Source organism: Scyliorhinus torazame, chromosome 3 (assembly GCF_047496885.1).
Source record: "Scyliorhinus torazame isolate Kashiwa2021f chromosome 3, sScyTor2.1, whole genome shotgun sequence".
Classification (NCBI taxonomy): domain Eukaryota; kingdom Metazoa; phylum Chordata; class Chondrichthyes; order Carcharhiniformes; family Scyliorhinidae; genus Scyliorhinus; species Scyliorhinus torazame.
This window is the reverse complement of record NC_092709.1, coordinates 8,780,830-8,807,954: the sequence shown is the minus strand read 5'-3', so window position 1 is coordinate 8,807,954 and position 27,125 is coordinate 8,780,830. Positions and strand designations below refer to the sequence as shown.

General features: G+C 49.1%; 1 protein-coding gene across 4 annotated transcripts in view; it reads right to left on the bottom strand.

Moving 5' to 3' along the window:
* Positions 1–27,125, bottom strand: part of abcg2a (ATP-binding cassette, sub-family G (WHITE), member 2a) — a 128,834-nt gene that overhangs the window by 57,051 nt on the left and 44,658 nt on the right. For all 4 annotated transcript variants that reach the window (XM_072495267.1, XM_072495264.1, XM_072495266.1 and 1 more), the window contains exons 3-7: positions 18,474–18,533; positions 9,758–9,872; positions 6,261–6,413; positions 5,130–5,287; positions 1,218–1,369 (exon numbers count right to left, since the gene is read on the bottom strand). In XM_072495267.1, the coding sequence (XP_072351368.1) occupies positions 1,218–1,369; positions 5,130–5,287; positions 6,261–6,413; positions 9,758–9,872; positions 18,474–18,533 (638 nt within the window). The remainder of the gene's footprint in view (positions 1–1,217; positions 1,370–5,129; positions 5,288–6,260; positions 6,414–9,757; positions 9,873–18,473; positions 18,534–27,125) is intronic.

Here is a 27,125-nt window from a genome sequence, read left to right as displayed (position 1 = left end):
GGATAGTGCATTGATTACCTGACAGAAAACAGAGAGTAGGCATAAATGGGCCATTTTCAGGTTGGAAATTTGTGACGAGTGGAGTATCACAGTGTGCTGGGGCACAGGTAATTGCAATTTATATCGATGAGTTGGATGAAGGGACTGAACGTACGGTTGCTAAATAAAGTAGGAAAGTAAGTTGTGAAGAGGACACAGGGAACGTGCAAAGGGACACAGGTCAGTTAACTGAGTGGGCAAAAAATTTGGCAGATGGAGTATAGTGTGGGAAAATGTGACCACTTTGGCAAGAAGGATAGAAAAGCAGCAAATTATTTAAATTGCAAGAGCGAGATTGCAGAATTCAGAAGTACAGAGGGACCTGGGTGTCCTGGTAAGGGAATCACAAAATGTTAGCCTGCAGATACAGCAAGTGATTAGGAAGGTAAATGGAATGTTGTTTATCGCAAGGGGAATGGGATTATAAAAGCAGGGCAGTTTTGCTACAGTCGTACAGGGTGCTGGGGAGACCACATCTGGAGGAGTACTGAAAACAGTTCTGGGCTCCATATTTAAGAAAGGGTGTAAATGCAGGTCAGAGAAGGTCTACTCGACTGATTCCTGGGATCGGGGATTCCTTAGGAAAGGGTGGACTCCTGTATCCATTGGAGTTTGGAGGATTGAGAGATGTCCGGATTGAAACATTTCAGATCCTGAGGGGGCTGGACAGAGTGGATACTGAGAGGATGTCTCCCCTTGTGGGAGAGACTAGAATGGGGGGGGGGGGGGGGGGGGGCGCTGTTTAAAAATAAGGGGTCCACCATTTAAGATGGAGATGAGGAGAATTTGTTCCTCTCGGAGGATTGTGAGTCTGTGGCGCTCTCCTCTCCAGAGAGGAGTGGAGGCCGGGTCATTGAATATTTTAAAGGCTGAATTAGACAGATTCTTAATTGACAGGGGAGTCATAGGGCATCGAGACAGGAAAGTAGAGGCCACAATCTTATTGAATGGTGGAGCAGGCCAGCTGGGTCGAATGGCCTACTCTTGCTGTTAATTAGTATGTTCAAACGTTCAGTTGAAAGGTGTGACAGAAATGCAAGCCTTTCTTTTCAAAATTACCACGAGACTGAACTGGAGGGAGAGGCTGCAGCAAATAGATCTTCCCAGTACTTTACGCAAAGAGCCTTTTAAATCTGGAATCCCAGCAATAATCCATTGTCTCATTAACAACCACTCACCGATTCCAGAGAAATAACCCAGTGCCTCTGGGGCTGGACCATGGTAAACCAGCCTGCCACTGGCCAGCAGTGTCAAGCTGTCAAACAGCTTAAATATAGAGTACCTGGGCTGGTGGATTGAGAAGATAATCACTTTACCCTTTCTTGACATCCTAAGAAGAAAAATGCCAAAAGTAAACATCGCGACAAGTTTCCATTCAAGTTATCGACAACAAATGTCTCAAACCTCAAGTTGTTGGGTAATCCATACGGCGTGAGAAATGCTAAATTAACTTGGCTTCAAGCAGCTACCCCAGTTATTGGTCACGTTTGAACATTCAATGAGAACTTTTAAAAAATAAATTTAGAGTACCCAATTCATTTTTTTTCTCCAATTAAGGGGCAATTTAGCGCGGCCAATCCACCTAACCTGCCCATCTTTGGGTTGTGGGGGCGAAACGCACGCAGACGCGGGGAGAATGTGCAAACTCCACACGGACAGTGACCCAGGGCCGGGATCGAACCTGGGACCTTGGCGCCGTGAATTCAATGAGACCTTTCATTTATACTGTGCTCTTAACGCACTCTGGGAGCGATTATGAAACAAAATTCAACACTGAGCCAGCTAGGGAGTTATTAGGTCAGATGACAAAAAACTTGGTTAAAGAGGCTGGTTTTAAGGAGCATCGTGAAGGAGAGAGAAGCAGAGAGGTGGAGCAATGTAGGCATGGAGTTTCAGAGCTTAGGGCCCAAGAAAGCTGAAGGCGCGGCTGCCAAAGGTGGAGCGATTAAAATCGTCGATGCTCAAGAAACCAGAACTGGAGGAGTGCGGAGATCGCAAAGGATTGTAGGCTGGTGGAGGGTGCAGGGATGGGGAGGGAAGGGAAAGGAGCTGGGTAGTACAATTAAAAAGTTATTTTCCTAACTGAAGGAGGCAGGTGGGAAGAGAAGGACAAATCCCAACACCTTCCCTCTTAAGAGGTTTATGGCCGGGCGGAGGAATGTCATAGAATTTCATAGAATTTACAGTGCAGAAGGAAGCCATTCGGCCCATCGAGTCTGCACCGGCTCTTGGAAAGAGCACCCTACCCAAGGTCCACACCTCCACCCTATCCCCATAACCCAGTAACCCCACCCAACACAAAGGGCAACTTTGGACACTAAGGGCAATTTATCATGGCCAATCCACCTAACCTGCACATCTTTGGACTGTGGGAGGAAACCGGAGCACCCGGAGGAAACCCACGCACACACGGGGAGAACGTGCAGACTCTGCACAGACAGTGACCCAAGCTGGAATCGAACCTGGGACCCTGGAGCTGTGAAGTAATTGTGCTAACCACAATGCTACCGTGCTGCCCCCTCCCAGGGCAGCTCCCTTCCTGTTCTCTGGCACCATTGTGTGCAAGCCCTTTACAATTCCTTGGTGGAACAGAAAGTAAGAATATTTAAACACACAAAATGGTAAAAGGGAATTCAGCAGGAACCTCTTTACCCAGAGTGCAGTGGAAATGTGAACTCCCTACCACAGCGATTAGTTGAGGTGAATAGTGCAGATATCTTAAAGGGGAAGCTAGGTAAACACAAGGGAAGTGGATTGAAGGATAGGTTATTACGGTGAGAGCCTCTTGCGGAGCATAGACACCAGCTTGGGTGTGATGGTGAGTTTCTGTGCTGTCAATTCCATGGACATCTATGTCATGTGGAAATGTGGACGTTCCGAGAGTGGAGAGAAAGAGAAACATGAGGCGAAAGTGTGAAAACTTCGTGTGGAAGCCGAACATTATACAATATTTGAGGAAGGCCGAACCTAGATATCTTAAAGGGGCAGCACGGTAGCACAGTGGTTAGCACAATTGCTTCACAGCTCCAGGGTCCCAGGTTCGATTCCGGCTTGGGTCACTTTCTGTGCGGAGTCTGCACATCCTCCCCGTGTGCGCGTGGGTTTCCTCCGGGTGCTCCGGTTTCCTCCCACAGTCCAAAGATGTGCAGGTTAGGTGGATTGGCCATGATAAATTGCCCTTAGTGTCCAAAATTGCCCTTAGTGTTGGGTGGGGTTACTGGGTTATGGGGATAGGGTGGAGGTGTTGACCTTGGGTAGGGGGCTCTTTCCAAGAGCCGGTGCAGACTCGATGGGCCGAATGGCCTCCTTCTGCACTGTAAATTCTATGATAATCTATGATAATCTACTGTTAATAATTAATTTTCAGCAATATTTAACTCTATTCAAACAATTTGTGCTAAAGTCATGTAAACACTGAGGTGAGAATCCTTGACCTAAGTGTTGAAGCTTCTTTTTTAAGAGTAACCATATCAAAATGCTGATTAGTTTAAATTGCGGTGATAACATTTACAAAATAGTTCAATGAATGAAAATAATTTCTGAGTCATACTGGTGTAGGATGTCAGCAGTAGAAGTGAAGGCACAGGAGAGAATGTGGTTACATTGCTACTCGAGATGAGGGACAGGGTAATATTCTTCTCCTTTTAACTGTTGCTTGAACATTACCATTGTTTTAATTTGTGTCTGGTTTCACTGCTTCAATAAGGACCACTTCTTCACCCAGCGTAAAGACCTGGATTTCCATCCTTGAGGCAGGAGTGCAGAACATTCCTGACTAGGCCTGCCCTCCTTGGGGCAGGGTTTCCATTGCGCGAGGTGAGGGCCAGCCAACCCAGCAAAATATTTGGAGGCCGCCACAGGTGCTGCCGGGGGCAGAGGCCGGCTGTTTAATAGGCCCGCCTCAGTGGTGTGGGACTTTGTCTCAGAAACAATGAACAAAATGAGTCCCTCTAGATTCCCCCCCACTTAAAGCCCCCACACATTCTCGGTGCCACCTCACACACCTCCACTCACTTCACATGGCCCCTCAAGTCCTTCATGCCAAACCGTGGCACTTTTAGCCCATTCATCCATTATAAACTGTATTGAACCAATGAGCCATATATTGACAATAGAATGTGTAAAAATAGTTTAAAAAATTATTAATTGGTAACATTTCACTTTCTTAAAACAATCCTTTTGCTACAGGCCAATAGCAGTGCCAAATATTCAGAACCTTTAAAGTGTCAATAAACCTCTCTATTTTGTGCAGCTGAATGTCGTGCACAATGGGGCTCACATCCAATAGACTGCTGAAACAGCTGAGTTCCAGGGAAAACATTGTTTGATTGGCAGCTCTTGCTCCCTGATATCTACTGTCAATTTCACAATGTTTGTTTAATGAAACTAAGAGGTTTCAGGTGCTTGCAGTTTCAGCTATTAATACTTTAAATGGTCTGGGGAAACTGAGTGGCGTACCCCTGCTCCTAAGTACCATGTTCCTATATTCTTATAGTCCTCAAAATAATTTCTACACAGAAATAACACTGCACCTTATGCAGGGATGCCATGGAAAACACCAAAAGCTTTCTCAGAAATACTGTAAAGTAAACAATGATGTCCTGGAGAGCGATGTTAAAAGTTCTCTAGTTATAAAATTACCAACGCTCCAGATTCAACATTAATCCCAATCCTTTCAGATCTAATCACCACTCCCATTTTTTCAGACACCAGGGAATGATCCTGTTTTCCCCATTTACACCTCCTCTAAACTGATCATTTGCCAGCTCCCTTTTGCCTCACACCAGCGTCCCTTTAATCATTTAATCTCTCCTGCCTGCCGCCCAATCACATACCTTCCCCCCTGTTATTCCATCTTCCCACCTTTCCCTGCCTCCGTACTTGCTAAAGTCCAGTTACACCTCTGACCTCTTCCAGTTCTGGTGGAAGGTCATCGACCTGAAACATTAAATCTGCTTTTCTCTCCACAGATGTCGCCTGACTTGCTGAGTGCATTCTCTGCAATTTTCTTCTGTTTTTATTTCTGCTCTCCAGTATCCACAGTATTTTTGCTTTGGTTAAAAGGTAACTAGTTGGTTTGATGAAGACACCTTTGCAGTAGCATCAGAACTGCGAGCGCTGTGCTAGCATCCAAGCCCGTGGTCGGTTCATCCAAGAACAAAACCGGTGGGTCAATGATCAGTTCCATTCCAATATTTGTCCTCTTTCGTTCTCCACCAGACACTCCTCGAATAAACAAGGACCCAACCTGTTTTAAATATGAAAAGGGAATTGTTACTGGTAGATTATGTAAAAATACACTAATTCTAAAAGAAACACACCGCATCTACCGAAGGAGGCCAGAGGACAACCAGTGTGAACAGTGCCCTGCAAACCAAGAACACTAAAATCTCCAAAACTCAGGTCATTAACAGGATAAAAACATTTACTACCAAAGAGAAAATGCTGAAAAATCTCAGCAGGTCTGGCAGCATCTGTAGGGAGAGACAAGAGCTAACGTTTCGAGTCCAGATGACTCTTTGTCAAAGCTGGCAAAGCATTAACTGACCAGCCCTAAAGGACAGCGGCAAGATTAGTTCATAAAACTGGTGGGAGTCCATCAGTTTCATAGCGCACGACGGGGAAAGACACTTGGCAGATGGTCACTTTAAAAAAACAAAAAACAATTTGGAGTACCCAATTCTTTTTTTCCACTTAAGGGGCAATTTAGCGCGGCCAATCCACCTACCCTGCACATCTTTGGGTTGTGGGGGCGAAACCCACGCAGACACGGGGGGAATGTGCAAACTCCACACGGACAGTGACCCGGGGCCGGATTGAACCCGGGTCCTCGGCGCTGTGAGGAAGCAGGGCTTAACCACTGTGCCACCGCGCTGCCCTCACTTGCTGTTTTTAATCGACAGGCTAACGGCGCAAATCTTCCAGCAATGAGCGGTGAATCGCAATCCATGGTATATCTCTTTCTCGCAACAGATTTCTAGAGATACATCTTGCGCACTGACAGGGATGGGGAGGCATCAACTTATTTTCCATCCATTTCAAGCCCGTTTGGTCTTTCACAAAAAAACATAAGGGGAAAGTGGAGCGGGACTTTCGGCAACCCCCGCCAAAAATCCCATTGACTTTCGGCGGGGCCCGATAGTCAGGTGCTGGACGGGGCCAGAAAATCCCGCTCAGTGTTTCAGATTTCAGCCGAGAATGGGATAAGGACTCTCCTGTACCTTGGAGTCTGCCACATTGGTCAGTCCGAGTTCTTTAATGACCTGGTCAATCCTTTTGTTCTTCTCCTTGTGGTGGATACTCCTCGATAAACGCAGTGCGGCGGAAAACTGGAAATTCTCTCTCACCGTCAGCGTTCCCATTACCACGTCATCCTGTAAAACGGGAAGATTTGATGAGATTAAGAAAACAGGCGGTGATCAACCCAAAGCTGAGAAATTATTATTTGTTCGAGCAGATGTTTAAATGACATTTGGAGAGCTGACATTTCACTCCGATGTCTTGTTGATCTTATTGTATGAGGGGACAGACACAAGATACTCAACGGCTTCCTCCTGTTGCTACGTTCCGAGGAAGAAGGAATAAAGAAAAAGAACTTGCATTTCGCACTTTGCACAACTTCAGGGTGTTGCAAAATGCTCTGCAGCCAATCAGGTACATTCAAGCTGCGTTACTGTTGCAGCCAGTTTGCGCACAATGAAATCCCACAAACAGCAAAGTTGAATTATGAACAGATGAATTAGGGGCAGACAGAGGCCACTCGGCCCATGTTCCAATGCTGCACTCGCTCAGTACTGCACTGGGAGGGCCAACCTAAATTATGCACTTGAGCCTGTGGTGTGGGATTTGGAAACACAACCTTCTAACATGGAGCTGGGAGTGCTAGCCGCTAAGGCAATTAACAGTGTTCATAGAACCACAGAATCCCTACAGTGCAGAGGGAGGCCATTTGGCCCATCAAGTCTGTACCAACCCTCCGAAAGAGCATCCGACCTAGACCCACTCTCCTGCGCAATCTACCCTTTGAACACAAAGGGGCAATTTAGCACGGTCAATCCATTTTGTCACCCGCACATCTTTGGAATGTGGGAGGAAACCGGAGCACCCGGAGGAAACCCACGCAGACACGGGGAGAAAGAGAAAACTCCACACAGACAGTCACCCAAGGCTGGAATTGAACCCGGGTCCCTGGCACTTGAGGCAGCAGCGCTAACCACTGTGCCACTGTTGTGGGAGATCAGTGAAGTGTTTGAAAAAGGTATATTCTGAATGGGGAGGATGAATGGCCAGAGGTCATGGTCCATATCGGTACCAATGACGTAGTTAAAAAGAGGGATGAGATTGAATGACGAGGACAGGGAGCTGGGAAATAAATTAAAAATCAGGGCCTCAGCGGTAATAATCTCAGCATTATTCCCAGTGCGCCGGGCCAGCGAGGTCAGGAGCAGGAGAACAAACTGGATGAATGCTTTGCTGCAGAGATGGTGCAAGAGGAAGGGATGAGGATGCCTGTGGCATTGGGACTGTTTCTGGAGAAGATTGACTTGTACAAGCTGGAGGGGCTGCACCCCAGGAGGACTGGGACCAATACCTCCACAGGAGGGGGGGAACCTGAGCAGGGAGACACAAGAGAAGGAAACAAAGTTAGAAATGAAAGACAGAAAAGCAGAAAGCAAAAGTGGAAGGGCGGGTGGCAAATAGGGCCACAGTACAGAAGACCATGTGTAAACATGTTATAAAATCCAGTCTGAAGGTACTGTATGTGAATGCATGGAGCATTCGCAATATGAGAGATGAATCAACAGCACAAATTGTGATCCTCGGGTATGATATGATTGCGATTACAAAAATATGGCTGCAGGGTGACCAAGGCTTGGAACTGAATATCCAAGCGTTTTCGGTACTTAGGAAGGACAGACTAAAAGGGAAAGGAGGTGGGTTAGATTTAGATTTATTGTTCACTGTACCGAGGTACAGTGAAAAGTATTGTTCTGTGTACAGTCCAGGCAGATCGTTCCATACATTAAAAACATAGGACATACATAAATACACAATATAAATACATAGACACAGACATCGGATGAAGCATACAGAGTGTAGTACTACTCAGTAGAGACGATGTGTGGAGAGATCAGTTTAGTCCATAAGAGGGTCGTTTAGGAGTCTGGTAACAGCGGGGAAGGAGCTGTTTTTGAATCTGTTAGTGTGTTTTGAATTGTCAGACTTTTGTATCTCCTGCCCAATGGAAGAGGTTGGAAGAGTGAGTAACCCAGGTGGGAGGGGTTTTTGAGTATGCTGCCCGCTTTCCCAAGGCAGCGGGAGGTATAGACAGAGTCAATGGATGGGAGGCGGGTTCGTGTGATGAACTGGGCTGTATTCACGACTCTCTGAAGTTTCTTACGGTCTTGGGCCGAGCAGTTGCCATACCAGGCTGCGATGCAGCCAGATAGGATGTTGTTGTTGGTTAAGGATGCAGTCAGTACTAGAGGGCAAGAGCATATTGTCTCAGAAAAGCTATATGAAGAATCAGTCTGGGTGGAGCTAGGAATAAACAAGGGGTGGAAAACATGAGTAGGAATTATCTATTGGATAGAACAGTAGTGGATGGCATGAAACAGGAAAGTAGAGATGCATGTAACAAGGGACACTACAGTAATCATAGGTGACTTTAATCTACAATAGGTTGGGTAAACCAAATTAGCAATAATACTGTGGCAGGTGAATCCCTGGAGTATGTACAAGATAGTTTTTATTAGACCTGTACGTCAAGAAGTCAACTAGGGAACATGCTATCGGCGATCTGGCATTACGCAATGAGAAGGGGTTAACTAATAATCTTGTTGTGCGGGGTCCTTTACGGAGCAGTGACCATAATATGACAGAATTCTTCACTGGGATGAAAAGGGAAGAAGTCCAATCTGAAATTAGAGTCCTAAATCTAAAGAAAGGAAACTTTAAAGGTATGAGGTATGCGCTGGCTGAAAAAGAGTGTGGAACTACATTAGAAGGTGTGACGGTTGATAGCAATGGCTAATATTTATGGATTGAATATCTGCATTGCAACAGTTATACATTCCATTGTGGTGCAAAGAAAACCAAGAAGAGTGACCCAACCATGGCTGACAAAATAATAAGGGTAGCATTCGATCCACAGAGCAATTGCTACCCAGGGCCTGATAATCTACATCCCAGGGTGCTAAAGGTGGCGGCCCTGGGAACAGTGGATACGTTGGTTAATAACTTCCAAAGTTCTGTAGATTCAGGAACAGACCCGGAAGATCGCAGGGTGCCAAATGTAACCCCGACATTATTTTAAAAAGGAGAGATGGAGAAAACAGGGAGCCTCCATCACCACTATCTATCGCTGCAGGTAAACAGTGTTTGTAACCACGGCAACTCACACTCCCTGAGCGTCACCAACCCCGCCAACTACATCAATACACAAAACATTAATGTTTTCTCCTGCTGGGTATCTTGGTCATCAGGAAATGTTGCAGGAGCAACCAATCATAATGGCATGCTCCATCATCACTGACACCAATTTGTGGTCCTCCAGGACAAGTAGGTCATTTAAGGTCAACCACCTGATTCCTGACCCCTGCCAGACCAAACAACCAAGCTGGGGGCACACGAAGGGAATCTCAGAAAATCAGGGCAGTTGTGCAGGATCCTCTAAACACCGTCTCCCTTTGAGAAAATGCAGCAACAGAATTCTCACCTGTACAACGTAACCAGAGATACACTTGAAGTTAGGAGGTTGGGGAGCACCATCAATAAGCACTTCACCTTTCAAACCGGAAGGATCTTTCCGTCCAGCCAAAATATCGAGTAACCTAGGAAATAATGTTCAGTAATCATTATTTAATTGGAGTTAGCTGCTCTCTAATGGCCTTGTATGCAGGACAGAATCAGGACATAGAAAATAGGTGCAGAAGCCTATTTCAGCCCCACAATCTTGCCCCGCCATTAATAAAGGTCTTACACCTCAATTCCACTTTTCCACCCTGTGCCCATTCCCTCAATTATCTTAGTTACCAAAAAAGGAGTGTGTATGATATTCAGATAAACTAGGAGGGGTTAGGAAGCAGACGATAATTGGACCAAAGTAGTTAGGGACATGGTAGATTTTATGACAGTGTCAGGGGCCTGGCCTGCTGGCTGGAGAGTCGGTTTTAAACCCTCTGGGAAGGCCTGCTGGTGTAAGTGCTGTTCAGGCACTTGAGTGGCCTCTGACACGCTTTCCCCAGGGTCAAGGACCCTGGAGGGGTAAAATCCCGCCCACCAGGATCAGAGCCTCTTTTACTCATTGACATCACAAGGAGGTGGGGGAGGGGGGGGGGGGGGGGGTGATGTCTTCTGCCAGGACAACAGCCACCAGAGGCTCAGGATCAAAGGGAGGCCCAGGCCAGAGGCAGGTCATGGCAGGAAATGTCTCCCGGTGTCAGGTTCGTGGAGGAGGAGGTGTGGAGGCGTCAGCAGCAATGTGGGGGAGGGGGATGCAGTGCTAACCACTGTGCCAAAGCTCCCTTTTAAAAGTCTGGAGTAAATCCCTACCCATCCCAACACATACTTTTGTTTTAGTCCCAGAACGCTTTGACTCTGCAAAAAAAAAAATCCCACCGAACTAAACTCTTTGTCTCTAGTTTTCTTTTCTATAAATTTAGAGTACCCAATTTATTTTCTTTCAATTCAGGGGCAATTTAGCGTGGCCAATCCGCCTCGCCTGCACATCTTTTTGGGTTGTGGGGGCGAAACCCACGCAGACACGGGGAGAATGTGCAAACTCCACACGGACAGTGACCCACGGCCGGGATCGAACCTGTGACCTCGGTGCCGTGAGGCAGCAGGGCTAACCACTGCGCCACCGTGCTGCCCTAGTTTTTTCTTTCGTACAAGATCGGGCTTCCACTAGATTTGCATGGTAGCTGCACGGTGGCACAGTGGTTAGCACAATTGCTTCACAGCTCCAGAGTCCCAGGTTCGATTCCCGGCTTGGATCACTGTCTGTGCGGAGTCTGCACGTTCTCCCCGTGTCTGCGTGGGTTTACTCCGGGGGCTCCGGTTTCCTCCCACAGTCAAAAGATGTGCAGGTTAGGTGGATTGGCCATGATAAATTGCCCTTAGTGTCCAAAATTGCCCTTAGTGTTGGGTGGGTTTACTGGGTTATGGGAATAGGGTGGGAGTGGGTGCTCTTTCCAAGAGCCGGTGCAGACTCGACGGGCCGAATGGCCTCCTTCTGCACTGTAAATTCTATGATCGATAAAAGAATGAACCGCAGGAGTAGACTATATGGCCCGTGCCGCTGTTCAACACGTTCATGGCTGATCTTTGTCTCTGCTCAATTTTCCTTCCCACTCCCCATCTCCCTTCATTCCTGGAGAGACCGGCTATCCTAGCTGTTGTAGCGTGCCCCTTTAAGGTGGCGAGTCCCTGGAGGGTCATGTGACCTGGTGGGCAATGGGGAGGGAGTTGAGGGTGGAGATGCAGGTTTCCCAGTCAATTAGGGATTTGGAGTCGTGGAACATGGCGGCTTTTATCTCACTCTCTGTATATAGTTACTGCTTCAAATAAACGTTACGCGTTAATCAATTTGGTGGTCGGCCATCTGTCAGGATATTACATCAGGGGCTGGTTTTACAGTGGGCTAAACAGCTGGCTTGTAATGCAGAACAAGGCCAGCAGCGCGGATTCAATTCCCGTACCGGCCTCCCCGAACAGACGCCGGAATGTGGTGACTAGGGGCTATTCACAGTAACTTCATTGAAGCCTACTTGCTATAATAAGCTATTATTATTAAATGTATTCAACAATAGAGCAATCACAATCCTGCGGGACAGAAAATTCCAAAGATTCACAATTTCTCTTCATTTCAGTCCCGAGTGATCAGCTCCTCAGCCTGATTCTGGGCTCCTGGGCTTTAGATTCCCCGAGCTGGGAAAACAACCTCTCAGTATTTCCCTGTCAAACCCTTTCGGAATCTTGCACGTTTCAATGAGGTCACCTCTCATTCTTCTAAACTCCGGAGAATATAGACATAATTTCCGCAGTCTCTCAACGTGGAACCAACTCACCCCAGCAACCAATCTAGTGAACCTTTGGTGCATCACATCCAATACAAATATACCCTTCCTTAAATATGGAGAGCACGCAGTGTTTCAGCTGTAGTTTCTCAAGAACCCTGTACATCTGTAACAAAACTTCCTCATTTTTATTTTTAAATTTCATTGCAATAATGGACAACAACATATCTGTGTCAACCTGGCTACTTATTCAAATTATGATTATTTTTTTAATGGACAAAGGCTTGACCCTGACATGTTTGACTAGCCACGGCTCATATCAAAGGAATTTCTCGCCATCAGAAAACCAGCAGGGACCTCGTTATCTTTAAAGAGGCACTAATGCCCCCTGTGTCCGCAGAGAACTAAATTAAAAAGAAATGCACCAACACCCTTTCTATTTCTACGGCAGTGGCCTGGCCCACAGGGATGGTATGCTCTCGTGGACATATGGAGCCCTGACTGCTCTAATAAACCTCTCAACGTTCCAGATCTGAGAAAATACATCTTTTGTCCAAATCCCTGGAGAAATACATCTTTTGTCCAAATCCCCAAGCTGCTAGAACCTATAATATTGCCATGTGGAACTGGACCGAGACAGTCTACCATTTTAACAGGTAGCAGCAGAAAGAGCTCAGTCCATGTAAATTACAGCAGTGCTGGAACATGGAAACTCCTGTATCGGTACCTATAATACTAATTCATCTCTACGTGCATTCTTCCATTGTGGAAGTCCTCATGTCTGGAAAGACTCTTCACCCTGGAACGCTTTCAGTATTCAGGAATATGCCATTGAGCTGTTGATTCTGGACTCATTACTTATTTTTTAAAAATATTTTATTGGAGGTATTTTCAAATATATACAGAACATAAACAAGCAAACAACTACAACAGTCAACCATGCATAATTGTCATGATTCCCCTGCACCTCCCCCTCCACCCCCTCTTTATACACCCAGTCCCCCCAAAACCCAAGCAAAACACAAAGGCCCCCCGCCCGCCCGTCGACGTGTTAATGTCCCTTGAAGAAGTCAATGAACAGCCTCTATCGTGTGCACAACCCTTCCTCTGCCTTATGGTGAACTTGATCTTTTTAGGGGAGGAATTCTGCCAAGTCGCTCACCCATGCCCCCACTTTCGGCAGCTCTGAATCCTGCCAGCACAGTAAGATCCATCTCCGGCCTACCAGGTCCTAACTGTCTGAGACTCAGTCTTGCACACGACAACACCGAGTTTATCCTTCTCAGAGCCTCACTTCACACCCCAGCTTGCATCGCCCCTCCCAACCCCTCCTCCCACTTGCGTGGACTTCCTCCACCAGGGCATCAGCTCCTCATATATATCTGACACCTATCTCGTCCTCAGACAGAATCTTGTCCTGTCGCGCTGGAGGTGGCAGCAACGGGAATTAACCCAACTCCTTCCTCAAGAAGTCCCTCACCTGCAGGTACCTGAACCCATTCCCTTTTGGCAGCGACTACACCTCCTCAAGCTCCTCCAATTCCGCACACCTATCCCCACAAACAGGTACAGAAAATACTCTATCCCCAACAGCCCCCACCTCCCAAACCTCCCACCCAGCTCCGCCGGAAGAAACCTGTGCCACAATTCGGCGCCCACAGGGACAGGCCCTCCATTCTACAGTGCTGCCGACATCGATTCCACACCCTCAACGCTGATACCACCACCGGACTGAGTCCAGACTGGTCCAAAGATGTGCAGGTTAGGTGGATTGGCCATGTGAAATTGCCGTTAGCGACCAAAATTGCCCTTTGGGTTGGGTGGGGTTACTGGGTTATGGGGATAGGGTGGAGGTGTGGGCTTGGGTAGGGTGCTCTTTCCAAGAGCCGGTGCAGACTCGATGGGCCGAATGGCTTCCTTCTTCACTGTAAATTCTGTGATCTATGACTGGTGGAGTACCTGGCTCGCGAGAATGGAAGAAGTAGCAACAATAGCGCCCTCAGACTGGTCCCTTGACACAAAGCCTCATCCATCCGTCCCCACACCAACCTCTCCGCCACCATCCATTTCTGAACTATATCTATGTTCACCACCCAATAGTAATTCTGTAGATCGGGAATACCTCACCCTTCCCCATATTGAGCTTATACCCCCAAACAGACTGAACTCCCCCAAAATCCCCATAATCCTGTTGAAACTTTCAAACGGGTTCGCCATATATAACAAGAGGTCACCAGCGTATAAAGAGACTCGGTGGTCCACGCACCCCCCCACCCCTCCCTCAATGCCCCACCACCCCCTCAAAGCCCTAAGTTCCATTCCCAATGGTTCAATCGCGAGGGAAAAGAGTAAAGGAGAGAGCGCGGGCATCCCTGCCTTGTCAACCCGGTGCAACCCAAAATACCCCGAATTGACAATATCGGTCCGCCTTAGAAGCCTCAAACAACAACCTCGCCCAGTCGGCAAACTCCTGCCCAAACCCGAACCGTCCCAGCTCCTCGAATAAGTACAGCCGTTCCACACGGCCAAACGCCTTCTTCGTGCCCAGAGACACAACCACCTCCACCTCCCGGCCTGTCGAGGGCATCATTATCACATTCAATAACCTCCAAATACAGGCCAATAGCTGCCCGCCTCCTCTACCCCGCCTGCTCCTCCCCCATCACCCCGGCACGCAATCCTCTATCCGCACCGCAGGCACCTTTACCAGTAGCTTTGCATCCACGTTTAACAATGATACGGGCAGTGCCCCCCACACTGCTCGGGGTCTTTGCCTTTCTTTAAAATGAGCAAGATAGATGGCTGACACAGCGTGGGAGGTAGCGCCCTCCTCGCCCCCACTGACTCCTTGAATATCTCCACTAACAGGCCCCAACTCCGACTCAAACCTCTTCGAAAACTCCGCTGGGCCCAGGGCCTTCCCCGACTGCAACACCCCCACACAATCCATCACCTCCCCCAGTCCAATCGCTGCCCCCACTCCTTGTACCCTCGCCTCATCCACCCTCGACAACTCCAGCCCATCCAGAAACCACCCCTTGCCCTCATTCCCTGCAGGGGGCTCCGGACTGTACAATTTCCGACAAAAGGCTCAACCCCCCCTCCATTTGCCTGCCCCCTGGCTCCGTAACCAGCTTGCCCCCCCCCCCCCCTCCCCACTCCAGTTCCTCGTCCTCCCTCGCTGCCACCAGCCTCCTCAGTTGATGCGCAAGCATCGTGCTCGCCCTCTCCCCATACCCTGTCCCTCTGGCCCTGTGCAGCTGCCCCACCGCCTCCCCTCCCCGTCGACACACACCAAACTCCATTCGGAGCTTCTGCCTCTCCTTCAGCAGCACTGTCGAGTATCTCAGCCCACTGCCAGAATGGCCTCCATCAGCTTCAGCCTCTCTGCCCGCTCCGCTCTACCTTTATGTGGCCTAATCGAAATAAAAACTCCCCTCTGACCACTGCCTTCAATGCTTTGCCTCCCACAACATAGCCACAGAGGACTCCGCAGTCTTATTATACTGCAGATAGTTCCCGATAGCCATCCCTATCCTTCTCACAGACCTCTTTATTGGCCAAGAACCTCACATCTGGGGCGCGATTCTCCAGCCCCCCCACAGGGTCAGAGAATCGCCGGGGGTTGGCGTGAATCCCGCCCCTGCCGGTTGCCGAATTCTCCGGCGCCGGATATTCGGCGGGGGCGGGAATCGCGCCGCGCCGGTTGGCGGGCCCCCCCTCCCGGCGATTCTCCGGCCCGGATGGGCCGAAGTCCCGCTGCTAGAATGCCTGTCCCGCCGGCATGGATTAAACCACCTCTCTTACCGACAGGCGGCGCGGGCGGGCTCCGGGGTCCTGGGGGGGGGGGCGCGGGGCGATCTGGCCCCGGGGAGTGCCCCCACGGTGGCCTGGCCCGCGATCGGGGCCCACCGATCCGCGGGCGGGCCTGTGCCGTGGGGGCACTCTTTTCCTTCCGCCTTCGCCACGGTCTCCACCATGGCGGAGGCGGAAGAGACTCCCTCCACTGCGCATGCGCGGGGATGCCGTGAGTGCCCGCTGACGCTCCCGCGCAAGCGCCGCCCGGCAATGTCATTTCCGCGCCAGCTGGCGGGACACCAAAGGCCTTTCCCACCAGCTGGCAGGGCGGAAATCTGTCCGGCGCGGGCCTAGCCCCTCAAGGTTAGGGCTCGGCTGCTCAAGGGGCGGAGGATTCCGCACCTTTGGGGCGGTGCGATGCCGGTCTGATTCGCGCCGTTTTTTGCGCCGGTCGGAGGACATCGCACCGATTGCGGAGAATCCCGCCCCTGATCTCCACTGCAGCCTCTAGGAGCTCACCCCCTTCACTCGCGGGCCTATCCAGTGTAGCGTGTGGTCAGACACCATGATCACCAAATACTTGGTCCCAACCACCCCCACCAGCAGTGCCTTGTCCACAACAAAGAAATCAATCCGGGATTACCCTCTGTGGACATGCAAAAAAACAAAAACTCCTTCGCCCTCGGCCTCTCAAATCGCCACTGGTCCGCAACCTCCATTTGCCCCATAAACCCCAACAACTCCACTTCATGGCAAATTTGAATTGGGAGCCAAATGTTTCCCAGAGTGAAGGTGATGCCTTTCTTTACAAATTCCGAGTATTTGGGTGTTGATAGCCAGGCAAACATTTATTGTCCATCCCTAATTGCCCCTTCAGAAGGTGGTAGTGCGCTGCCTTCTTGAACGAACGCTGCAGTCCATGTGGTGTAGGTACACCCACTGTGCTGTTAGGGAGGGAGGCTCAGGATGTTGCCCCAGCGACAGTGAAGGAACGGCGATATATTTCCAAGTCAGAGGATTGAGTGACTTGGAGCGGAACCTCCAGGTGGTGGGTCAGGTATCTGCTGCTCTTGTCCTTCTAGATGGTAATGGTTGTGGGTTTGGAAGGTTGTGTCTGAGGTCAGTCGCTGCAGTGCACCTTGCACATGGTGCACACGGCTGCCATTGTGCGTCGGTGGCGGAGGGTTTTAATGTTTACAGTGGTTGATGTGATGCCAATCAAGCGGGGCTGCTTTGTCCTGGATGGTGTCGAATGTCCTGAGTGTTGTTGGAGCTGCGCTCATCCAGGCAAGTGGAGAGTATTCCATTACACTCCTGACTTTGTTAGTAGTCAATAAGCCACACGGAGGTGCAGCAGCAGCTGACTATCCCCCGGAGGGCAGCAGTGTCCCAAAAGGCACCGAACCTATCACACTGCTGACCAGCAGATGGAGCCCAAACAGATTGTACCCAAGCTCACCCATCATCATGAAGAATTGCAAGGAGATCAGACAGAATTAACCCCCCCCCCATTAAAATGATCCATAACATCCCCCCCCCGCCCCCCTCCTCCCATCACCACCAACAACCAGGCTACAGCCCTGGAGCTATGGAATGCTGCTTCAGGGCTCTCCCTGAGACAGTGCTCTCCCAGCATGCTTGAATTTTTAATGAACAAGCTTGGCCAAATGGGAAGGGGAGTTGGGAGGGGAGATCAATTGGGGAGCATGGAGTGAGGCACTGCGTAGGGTAAACGGGACCTCCTCTTGTGCAAGGATGAGCCTGATACAGTTTAAGGTGGTGCACAGGGTGCATATGACCCGGGCGAGAATGAATGGGTTCTTTCAGGGGGTAGCAGATGAGTGAGAGAGGTGTGGGCGGGGGCCAGCGAATCACACGCACATGTTTTGGGGTTGTGAAAGATTGGGAAGATTCTGGGCAGGAGTGTTCGCGATCTTAGCCAGGACAGTGGAGGAGGGGGTGGACCCAGACCCTTTGGTGGCGATATTTGGGGTTTCCGAGAAGCTGGAGCTCATGGGGAGGAGGAAGGCCGATGTCGTGGCCTTCGCCTCTCTGATTGCACGGCGGCGAATTTTGCTGGAGTGGCGGTTGGCATCGCCACCGGGGGTAGCAGCATGGTTGGGTGGCCTGTATGACTTCCTGCGGCTAGAGAAGATAAAGTATGAGATAAGGGGCTCAGCAGGGAGGTTTGAGAAATTGTGGGGGATGTTTGTGACCGTGTTTGAGGAGCTGTTCGCGCAAGTGGGAGGGGGGAGATGAAAAAGGGGGAAAAATTTGTACAGACTGTATAGTTGATTGTTGGGAAGAATGTTTCCCGGGTGTTTATGTGTTGCAACCTGTTTTGATACATGTTTGTAATAAAGTACATTAAAAAATAAAAATAAATGATCTTGGCCAGTACTCGAGTCCTGTGACTAGTGGAGGTCCAGCACGACAGTACAGAAGGACATGAGGGAGCAAGGAATAGAAGGGGAAGCAGATCGACTGAGGTGAAGAGGGAGGGGTGGATGGGGGGTGTGGGGCGGGTGGGGAGGTTCATCTGGTGCATAATAACAAGTGCCGTCTGTGAGGCCAATGGGCAGTGCGAAGGATACAGTAACAGAAACTGATACTCACGAAGACTTTCCACTTCCTGTGGGACCCAGGATAGCGTTCATTCCAGGTCCCACGATACCACTGCGGAAAAAAAACCACAGGAAACAAAGGTCATGTAAATATTGGGAACCTTACACAAGATTCTCTTTGGTAAAAACAACAGCCAAATAAACATGTCGTAAACAAATTATGCGACTCGTATCGGCGAATGTTACACAAGAGAACGCACACATTTACCACGAAGGAAAGTCAAATTCACCGACACAGAAAAATTATATCAGTTGACAAGGTACCAGAACTGAGATTTTATGAAAGAATAAAAAGTGATTGCTGCATAATTTTAATCATCCACTAAACTGTGTGCATGTGTTACTCAGGAGTAATCCCTCATCAGAAAAGAGTACATTAATAAATGTTCAGGCTATTTTTAATAATTAATTCTCAATAGAATTCTGCTCAGTCATCAGGCATAACGTTTCTGATTTACTTATAAACAAACAAGCTCATCTAAAACTCTGTCGCCCATATTCAAACTTGCCCCAAGCCCTCGTCAGCTCTGTGTTGACTGACCAGCAGTGGCTCCCAGTCAGGACAGCACGGCGGCACAGTGGTTAGCACGGCTGCCTCACGGCGGCGAGGTCTCAGGTACACATTGTATTCTTCTCTTTGAAGTTTAAGTAGTGTGAGTCATCCTAAAGTCTGTATAAGACAGACAGAAAGCGCACTTAGTAAGCATTGCGCAGGGCAAAGAGACACAGCCTGAGTGAGTGAGACACAGACAGAGTGAGAATTTGAAACTTGGTAATTTGGTGCAGTGAGGTAATTCGGTGCCGAGTGGGAGAAGGTGCTTTTTCCCTACTGTTTTCATAGATAGATAGATAAATAGAATTTACAGTGCAGAAGGAGGCCATTCGGCCCATCGTTGTTCTCTCTCTTTCTTCTGGCCTGTAACTTTTAATCAGCAGGGAGAGAACCTGAGAACATCTGAGTCCCTCAGAAGGTAAGTAAGTGATTTTTACTCATTTTTACTTTTATTACCTTTTCAAATTGTGTGTGGGGGGGGGGGGGGGGGGGGGGACTGAAGTGACATCACAGAAAAGCTGTGACCTGAGTGGCTGGTTGGGAATCTACACTAAATTAAAAAAATTAAGCATTGGTAACTAATTAAACATAATTACTTAATTATAATTTAGAGGGGTATTTAAGCCAGAGATCGGAGAGTACTATATTTAGCTTTCACATATATAGTAGAAATCTAGTGCTAGGAAACAGATAGTTAACAGAAACTTTAAAAAAATTAATTTTAACTTTTAACTTTAATTTACTAATTAATTGACGCAATGTCAGTTAGAGGGGTGCGGTGCTCTGACTGTGAGATGTGGCAGGTCCGGGAGGCTTCCAGCGTCCCGGATGGCTTCATCTGCAGAAAGTGCACCCAACTGGAGCTCCTCACAGACCGCATGGTTCGGTTGGAGCAGCAATTGGTCGCACTTAGGAGCATGCAGGTGGCGGAAAGCGTCATAGATAGCAGTTATATAAATGTGGTCACACCCAAGGTGCAGGCAGAGAAATGGGTGACTACCAGAAAGGGCAGGCAGTCAGTGCAGGAATCCTCTGTGGTTGTCCCCCTCTCAAACAGGTATACCCCTTTGGATACTGTCGGGGGGGATAGCCTATCAGGGGAAAACAGCAGCAGCCAGAGCAGTGGCACCACGGCTGGCTCTGATGTTCAGAAGGGAGGGTCAAAGCACAGAAGAGCAATAGTAATAGGGGACTCTATAGTCAGGGGCACAGATAGGCATTTCTGTGGATGTGAAAGAGACTCCAGGATGTTATGTTGCCTCCCTGGTGCCAGGGTCCAGGATGTCTCCGAACGGGTAGAGGGCATCCTGAAGGGGGAGGGCAAACAGGCAGAGGTCGTTGTACATATTGGTACTAACGACATAGGCAGGAAGGGGCATGAGGTCCTGCAGCAGGAGTTCAGGGAGCTAGGCAGAAAGTTAAAAGACAGGACCTCTAGGGTTGTAATCTCGGGATTACTCCCTGTGCCACGTGCCAGTGAGGCTAGAAATAGGAAGATAGAGCAGCTAAACACATGGCTAAACAGCTGGTGTAGGAGGGAGGGTTTCCGTTATCTGGACCGCTGGGAGCTCTTCCGGGGCAGGTGTGACCTATATAAGGACGGGTTGCATCTAAACTGGAGAGGCATAAATATCCTGGCCGCGAGGTTTGCTAGTGTCACACGGGAGGGCTTAAACTAGTATGGCAGGGGGGTGGGCACGGGAGCAATAGGTCAGAAGTTGAGAGCATTGAGGGAGAACTAGGGAATAGGGACAGTGTGGCTCTGAGGCAGAGCAGACAGGGAGAAGTTGCTGAACACAGCGGGTCTGGTGGCCTGAAGTGCATATGTTTTACTGCAAGAAGTATTACAGGTAAGGCAGATGACCTTAGAGCTTGGATTAGTACTTGGAATGTTGTTGCCATTACAGAGACCTGGTTGAGATAAGGGCAGGATTGGCAGCTAAACGTTCCAGGATTGAAATGAAAATGAAAATCGCTTATTGTCACAAGGAGGCTTCAATGAAGTTACTGTGAAAAGCCCCTAGTCGCCACATTCCGGCGCCTGTTCAGGGAGGCTGGTATGGGAATTGAACCGTGCTGCTGGCCTGCCTTGGTCTGCTTTAAAAGCCAGCGATTTAGCCCAGTGTGCTAAACCAGCCCCATTTAGATGTTTCAGGCGGGATAGAGGGGGATGTAAAAGGGGTGGCGGAGTTGCGCTACTGGTTCGGGAGAATATCACAGCTGTACTGCGGGAGGACACCTCAGAGGGCAGTGAGGCTATATGGGTAGAGATCAGGAATAAGAAGGGTGCAGTCACAATGTTGGGGGTTTACTACAGGCCTCCCAACAGCCAGCGGGAGATAGAGGAGCAGATAGGTAGACAGGTTTTGGAAAAGAGTAAAAACAACAGGGTTGTGGTGATGGGAGACTTCAACTTCCCCAATATTGACTGGGACTCACTTAGTGCCAGGGGCTTAGACGGGGCAGAGTTTGTAAGGAGCATCCAGGAGGGCTTCTTAAAACAATATGTAGACAGTCCAACTAGGGAAGAGGTGGTACTGGACCTGGTATTGGGGAATGAGCCCGGCCAGGTGGTAGAAGTTTCAGTAGGGGAGCATTTCGGGAACAGTGACCACAATTCAGTAAGTTTTAAAGTGGTGGTGGACAAGAATAAGAGTGGTCCTAGGGTGAATGTGCTAAATTGGGGGAAGGCTAATTATAACAATATTAGGCGGGAACTGAAGAACCTAGATTGGGGGCGGATGTTTGAGGGCAAATCAACATCTGACATGTGGGAGGCTTTCAAGTGTCAGTTGAAAGGAATTCAGGACAGGCATGTTCCTGTGAGGAAAAAGGATAAATACGGCAATTTTCGGGATCCTTGGATAACGAGAGATATTGTAGGCCTCGTCAAAAAGAAAAAGGAGGCATTTGTCAGAGCTAAAAGGCTGGGAACAGACGAAGCGTGTGTGGAATATAAGGAAAGTAGGAAGGTACTTAAGCAAGGAGTCAGGAGGGCTAGAAGGGGCCCTTATCTCAACCAGATCTCTGTAATGGCAACAACATTCCAAGTACTAATAGGGCAAATAGGGTTAAGGAAACTCCCAAGGCTTTTTACACGTACATAAAAAGCAAGAGGGTAGCCAGGGAAAGGGTTGGCCCACTGAAGGATAGGCAAGGGAATCTATGTGTGGAGCCAGAGGAAATGGGCGAGATACTAAATGAATACTTTGCATCAGTGTTCACCAAAGAGAAAGAATTGGTAGATGTTGAGTCTGGAGAAGGGTGTGTAGATAGCCTGGGTCACATTGAGATCCAAAAAGACGAGGTGTTGGGCGTCTTAAAAAATATTAAGGTAGATAAGTCCCCAGGGCCTGATGGGATCTACCCCAGAATACTGAAGGAGGCTGGAGAGGAAATTGCTGAGGCCTTGACAGAAATCTTTGGATCCTCACTGTCTTCAGGTGATGTCCCGGAGGACTGGAGAATAGCCAATGTTGTTCCTCTGTTTAAGAAGGGTAGCAAGGATAATCCATGGAACTACAGGCCGGTGAGCCTTACGTCAGTGGCAGGGAAATTTACTGGAGAGAATTCTTCGAGACAGGATCTACTCCCATTTGGAAGCAAATGGACGTATTAGTGAGAGGCAGCATGGTTTTGTGAAGGGGAGGTGTTGTCTCACTAACTTGATAGAGTTTTTCGAGGAGGTCACAAAGATGATTGATGCAGGTAGGGCAGTGGATGTTGTCTATATGGACTTCAGTAAGGCCTTTGACAAGGTCCCTCATGGTAGACTAGTACAAAAGGTGAAGTCACACGGAATCAGGGGTGAGCTGGCAAGGTGGATACAGAACTGGCTACGTCATAGAAGGCAGAGAGTAGCAATGGAAGGATGCTTTTCTAATTGGAGGGCTGTGACCAGTGGTGTTCCACATGGATCAGTGCTGGGACCTTTGCTGTTTGTAGTATATATAAATGATTTGGAAGAAAATGTAACTGGTCTGATTAGTAAGTTTGCAGACGACACAAAGTTTAGTGGAATTGCGGATAGCGATGAGGACTGTCAGAGGATACAGCAGGATTTAGATTGTTTGGAGACTTGGGCGGAGAGATAGCAGATGGAGTTCAATCCGGACAAATGTGAGGTAATGCATTTTGGAAGGTCTAATGCAGGTCGGGAATATACAGTGAATGGTAGAACCCTCAAGAGTATTGAAAGTCAGAGAGATCTAGGTGTACAGGTCCACAGGTCACTGAAAGGGGCAACACAGGTGGAGAAGGTAGTCAAGAAGGCATACGGCATGTTTGCCTTCATTGGCCGGGGCATTGAGTATAAGAATTGGCAAGTCATGTTGCAGCTGTATAGAACCTTAGTTAGGCCACACTTGGAGTATAGTGTTCAATTCTGGTCGCCACACTACCAGAAGGATGTGGAGGCTTTAGAGAGGGTGCAGAAGAGATTTACCAGAATGTTGCCTGGTATGGAGGGCATTAGCTATGAGGAGCGGTTGAATAAACTCGGTTTGTTCTCACTGGAACGAAGGAGGTTGAGGGGCGACCTGATAGAGGTCTACTAAATTATGAGGGGCATAGACAGAGTGGATAGTCAGAGGCTTTTCTCCAGGGGAGAGGGGTCAATTACTAGGGGGCATAGGTTTAAGGTGCGAGGGGCAAGGTTTAGAGTAGATGTACGAGGCAAGTTTTTTACACAGAGGGTAGTGGGTGCCTGGAACTCGCTACCGGAGTAGGTGGTGGAAGCAGGGACGATAGTGACATTTAAGGGGCATCTTGACAAATACATGAATAGGATGGGAATAGAGGGATACGGACCCAGGAAGTGTAGAAGATTGTAGTTTAGTCGGGCAGCATGGTCGGCACGGGCTTGGAGGGCCGAAGGGGCCTGTTCCTGTGCTGTACATTTCTTTGTTCTTTGTTCTTTGTTCGATCCCGGCTCTGGGTCACTGTCCGTGTGGAGTTTGCACATTCTCCCCGCGTTTGCGTGAATTTCGCCCCCACAATCCAAAGATGTGCTGGTTAGGTGGATTGGCCACGCTAAAATTGCCCCTTAATTGGAAAAAGAAAAATAATTGGCTACTCTAAACTTAAAAAAACCACAGTGGGCGGGATTCTGTGATCCTGAGGCTAAGTGTTGACGCTGTCGGAAACGGCGTCGCGTTTCTCGAAGGCGTCAACACGGCCTCAGGATCATCAGTTCTGGCCCCTACAGGGTTCACGCCGCTCCAGCTGCTGATCCCGGCGCAAACTGGGCGCCGCGGGATCCGCACATGTCCAGTGGCCCAGTCTTCCTTCTCCGCCCCGGCCCCGACACAACATGGCGCAGGACTGCAGGGGCCGGCGGAAGAAAGGAGGCCGCCAGCCAGAGAGGCCGGCCCACCGATTGGTGGGCCCCGATCTCGGGCCAGGCCACATCGGAGGCCCCCCCTGGGGTCGGCCCCCCCCTGGGGTGCAGAAGGAGGCCATTCGGCCCATCGAGTCTGCCAGGCCCTTGGAAAGAGCACCCTACCTAAGCCCACACCTCCACCCTATCCCCATAAACCCATCCTAACCAAGGGGCAATTTAGCACCACCAACCCAGCTAACCTGCATCTTTGGACTGTGGGAGGAAACCGGAGCACCCGGAGGAAACCCACGCACACACGGGGAGAAAGGCCGGAATTGAACCCAGGACCCTGGAGCTGTGAAGCAGCAGTGCTAACCACTGTACCACCGTGCTGCCCTAGTAAAGCACTTTGGGATGTTTCACTATGTTGAAGGTGCTACATTAAGGCAAGTTGGTGTTACTGTTTACGTACCAGGATCCCAGGTGAATAGCTGCAGAAATTTTCCAAAACAGGCCAAATAAAGCAAAGAAGGCTCCAAGCATATTATGGAACGTCATGAAGGGAGAGGAGAGTGACTAAATTAGCGCGGTGTAGAAAGCAAGGAAAAATACAGGATCGATGGGAAAAAAATGACCCAGAAATGTTGTGCTTCTGCGTAATCGTTTCTCTTGATCTTAATTTGGTGTCAGTGTTGTAGCGAAGTGAGAGCAAAACCCCATAAAGCTGGACTGCAGGAAGCCAATCAAATAGGGCAGCACGGTAGCACAAGTGGATAGCACCGTGGCTTCACAGCGTCAGGGTCCCAGGTTCGATTCCCCGCTGGGTCACTGTTTGTGCGAAGTCTGCACGTTCTCCCCGTGTCTGTGTGGGCTTCCGCCGGGTGCTCCGGTTTCCTCCCACAGTCCAAAGACGTGCAGGTTAGGTGGATTGGCCGTGCTAAATTGCCCTTAGTGTCCAAAAAGGTTAGATGGGGTTATTGGGTTACGGGGATAGGGTGGAAGTGAGGGCTTAACTGGGTCGGTGCAGACTCGATGGGCCGAATGGCCTCCTTCTGCATTGTATTGTCTATGTTCAAACGGTAGAGATGGACAATTGCGTTTTGGATTAGTTGACATGAAATACTCTTGAATGCACTGCTCTTGTACGACCTCTGGAAGAGGGAGCCACTGTGACGGGCATTGTTCCTCCTCAGCATCGTCCTCCTTGCTGCTAAGGTAGTGGTGAAGGCCGGTCTTCCATAAGTTTCTGCAGCACACAGCACAATCGTGGGCAGTGATAGTGTCAGAACGCAGCCAATAGCAAAAAACAAACTGGTGGATCAATGAAAGTCAAGAGCCACTGCCTGTAGTTCTGACCATCACCCAGATGGAAGTAGGGGATAGGGTAAAATCATGAAGTTGTGAATAAATAAATGAACTTTTTTTTTAAATTTAGAGTACCCAATTCTTTTTTTCCAATTAAGGGGCAGTTTAGCGTGGCCAATCCACCCACCCTGCACATCTTTGGGTTGTGGGGGCGAAACCCACGCAGACACGGGGAGAATGTGCAAACTTCACACGGACAGTGACCCAGAGTCGGGATCGAACCCGGGCCTTCAGTGCCGTGAGGCAGCAGTGCTAACCACTGTGCCACCGTGCTGTCGAGAAATAAATGAACTGAACAGATTTCAGATCCTGAGAGTTGGGTAGGTCATTTCTGTGACATGAGTTATTGGCAGCATTAACTTAATGGCACAGTGGTTATCACTGCTGCCTCACAGCGCCTAGGTCCCGGGTTCAATTCCAGCCTCGGGTGGCTATCTGGGTGGAGTTTGCACTTTCTCCCCATGTCTGCGTGGGTTTCCTCCGGGTGCTCCGGGTTCCTCCCACAGCCCAAAGATGTGCAGGCCTCCTTCAAGAAGACCACCATGATACCCGTACCAAAGAAGAACAAGGTAGCCTGCTTCAACAACTACCGACCAGTGGCCCTGACGTCTGTTATCATGAAATGCTTCAAGCGGCTAGTCATGAGACGGGTCACTGCCAGCCTCCCAGACGGTCTCGATCCACTGCAGTTTGCCTATCACCACAACCGGTCCACAGCAGGTGCCATCTCCCTGGCTCTGCAATCAACACTCGAACACCTCGACAACAAGGACACCTACGTGAGAATGTTGTTCATCAACTACAGCTCCGCCTTCAACACCATTATCCCGACAAGACTAATAACCAAACCCTGCAATTATGGACTTGACCCCTCCCTGTGCAGCTGGTTCCTCAACTTCCTCACCAACAGGCCGCAATCTGTCAGGATAGGCAACAACACCTCCTCCACAATAGTCCTCAACACCGGGCCCCGCAAGGATGTGTGCTCAGTCCTCTATCGTATTCCCTATACACATACGACTGTGTGGCAAGATTTAACTCCAACTCAATATATAAGTTTACGGATGATACGAGTGTGGTGGGCCGTATCTCAAACAACGACGAATCAGACTACCAGAAGGGAGATAGATCATTTGGTTGCATGGTGCACCGAAAACAACCTCTCTCTAAATGTTGGAAAGACCAAGGAACTGATCATCGACTTCAGGAAGTGTAGCACGACACACACTCCCGTCTGCATCAATGGCTCCGAAGTGGAGATGGTTGATAGCTTTAAGTTCCTGGGGGTCACCATCACCAACAATCTGTCCTGGTCCACTCACGTTGATGCAACAGTCAAGAAAGCCGAACAAAGTCTCTACTTCCTACGGAAGCTAAAGAAATTCAGCATGTCTGCATCGACTCTC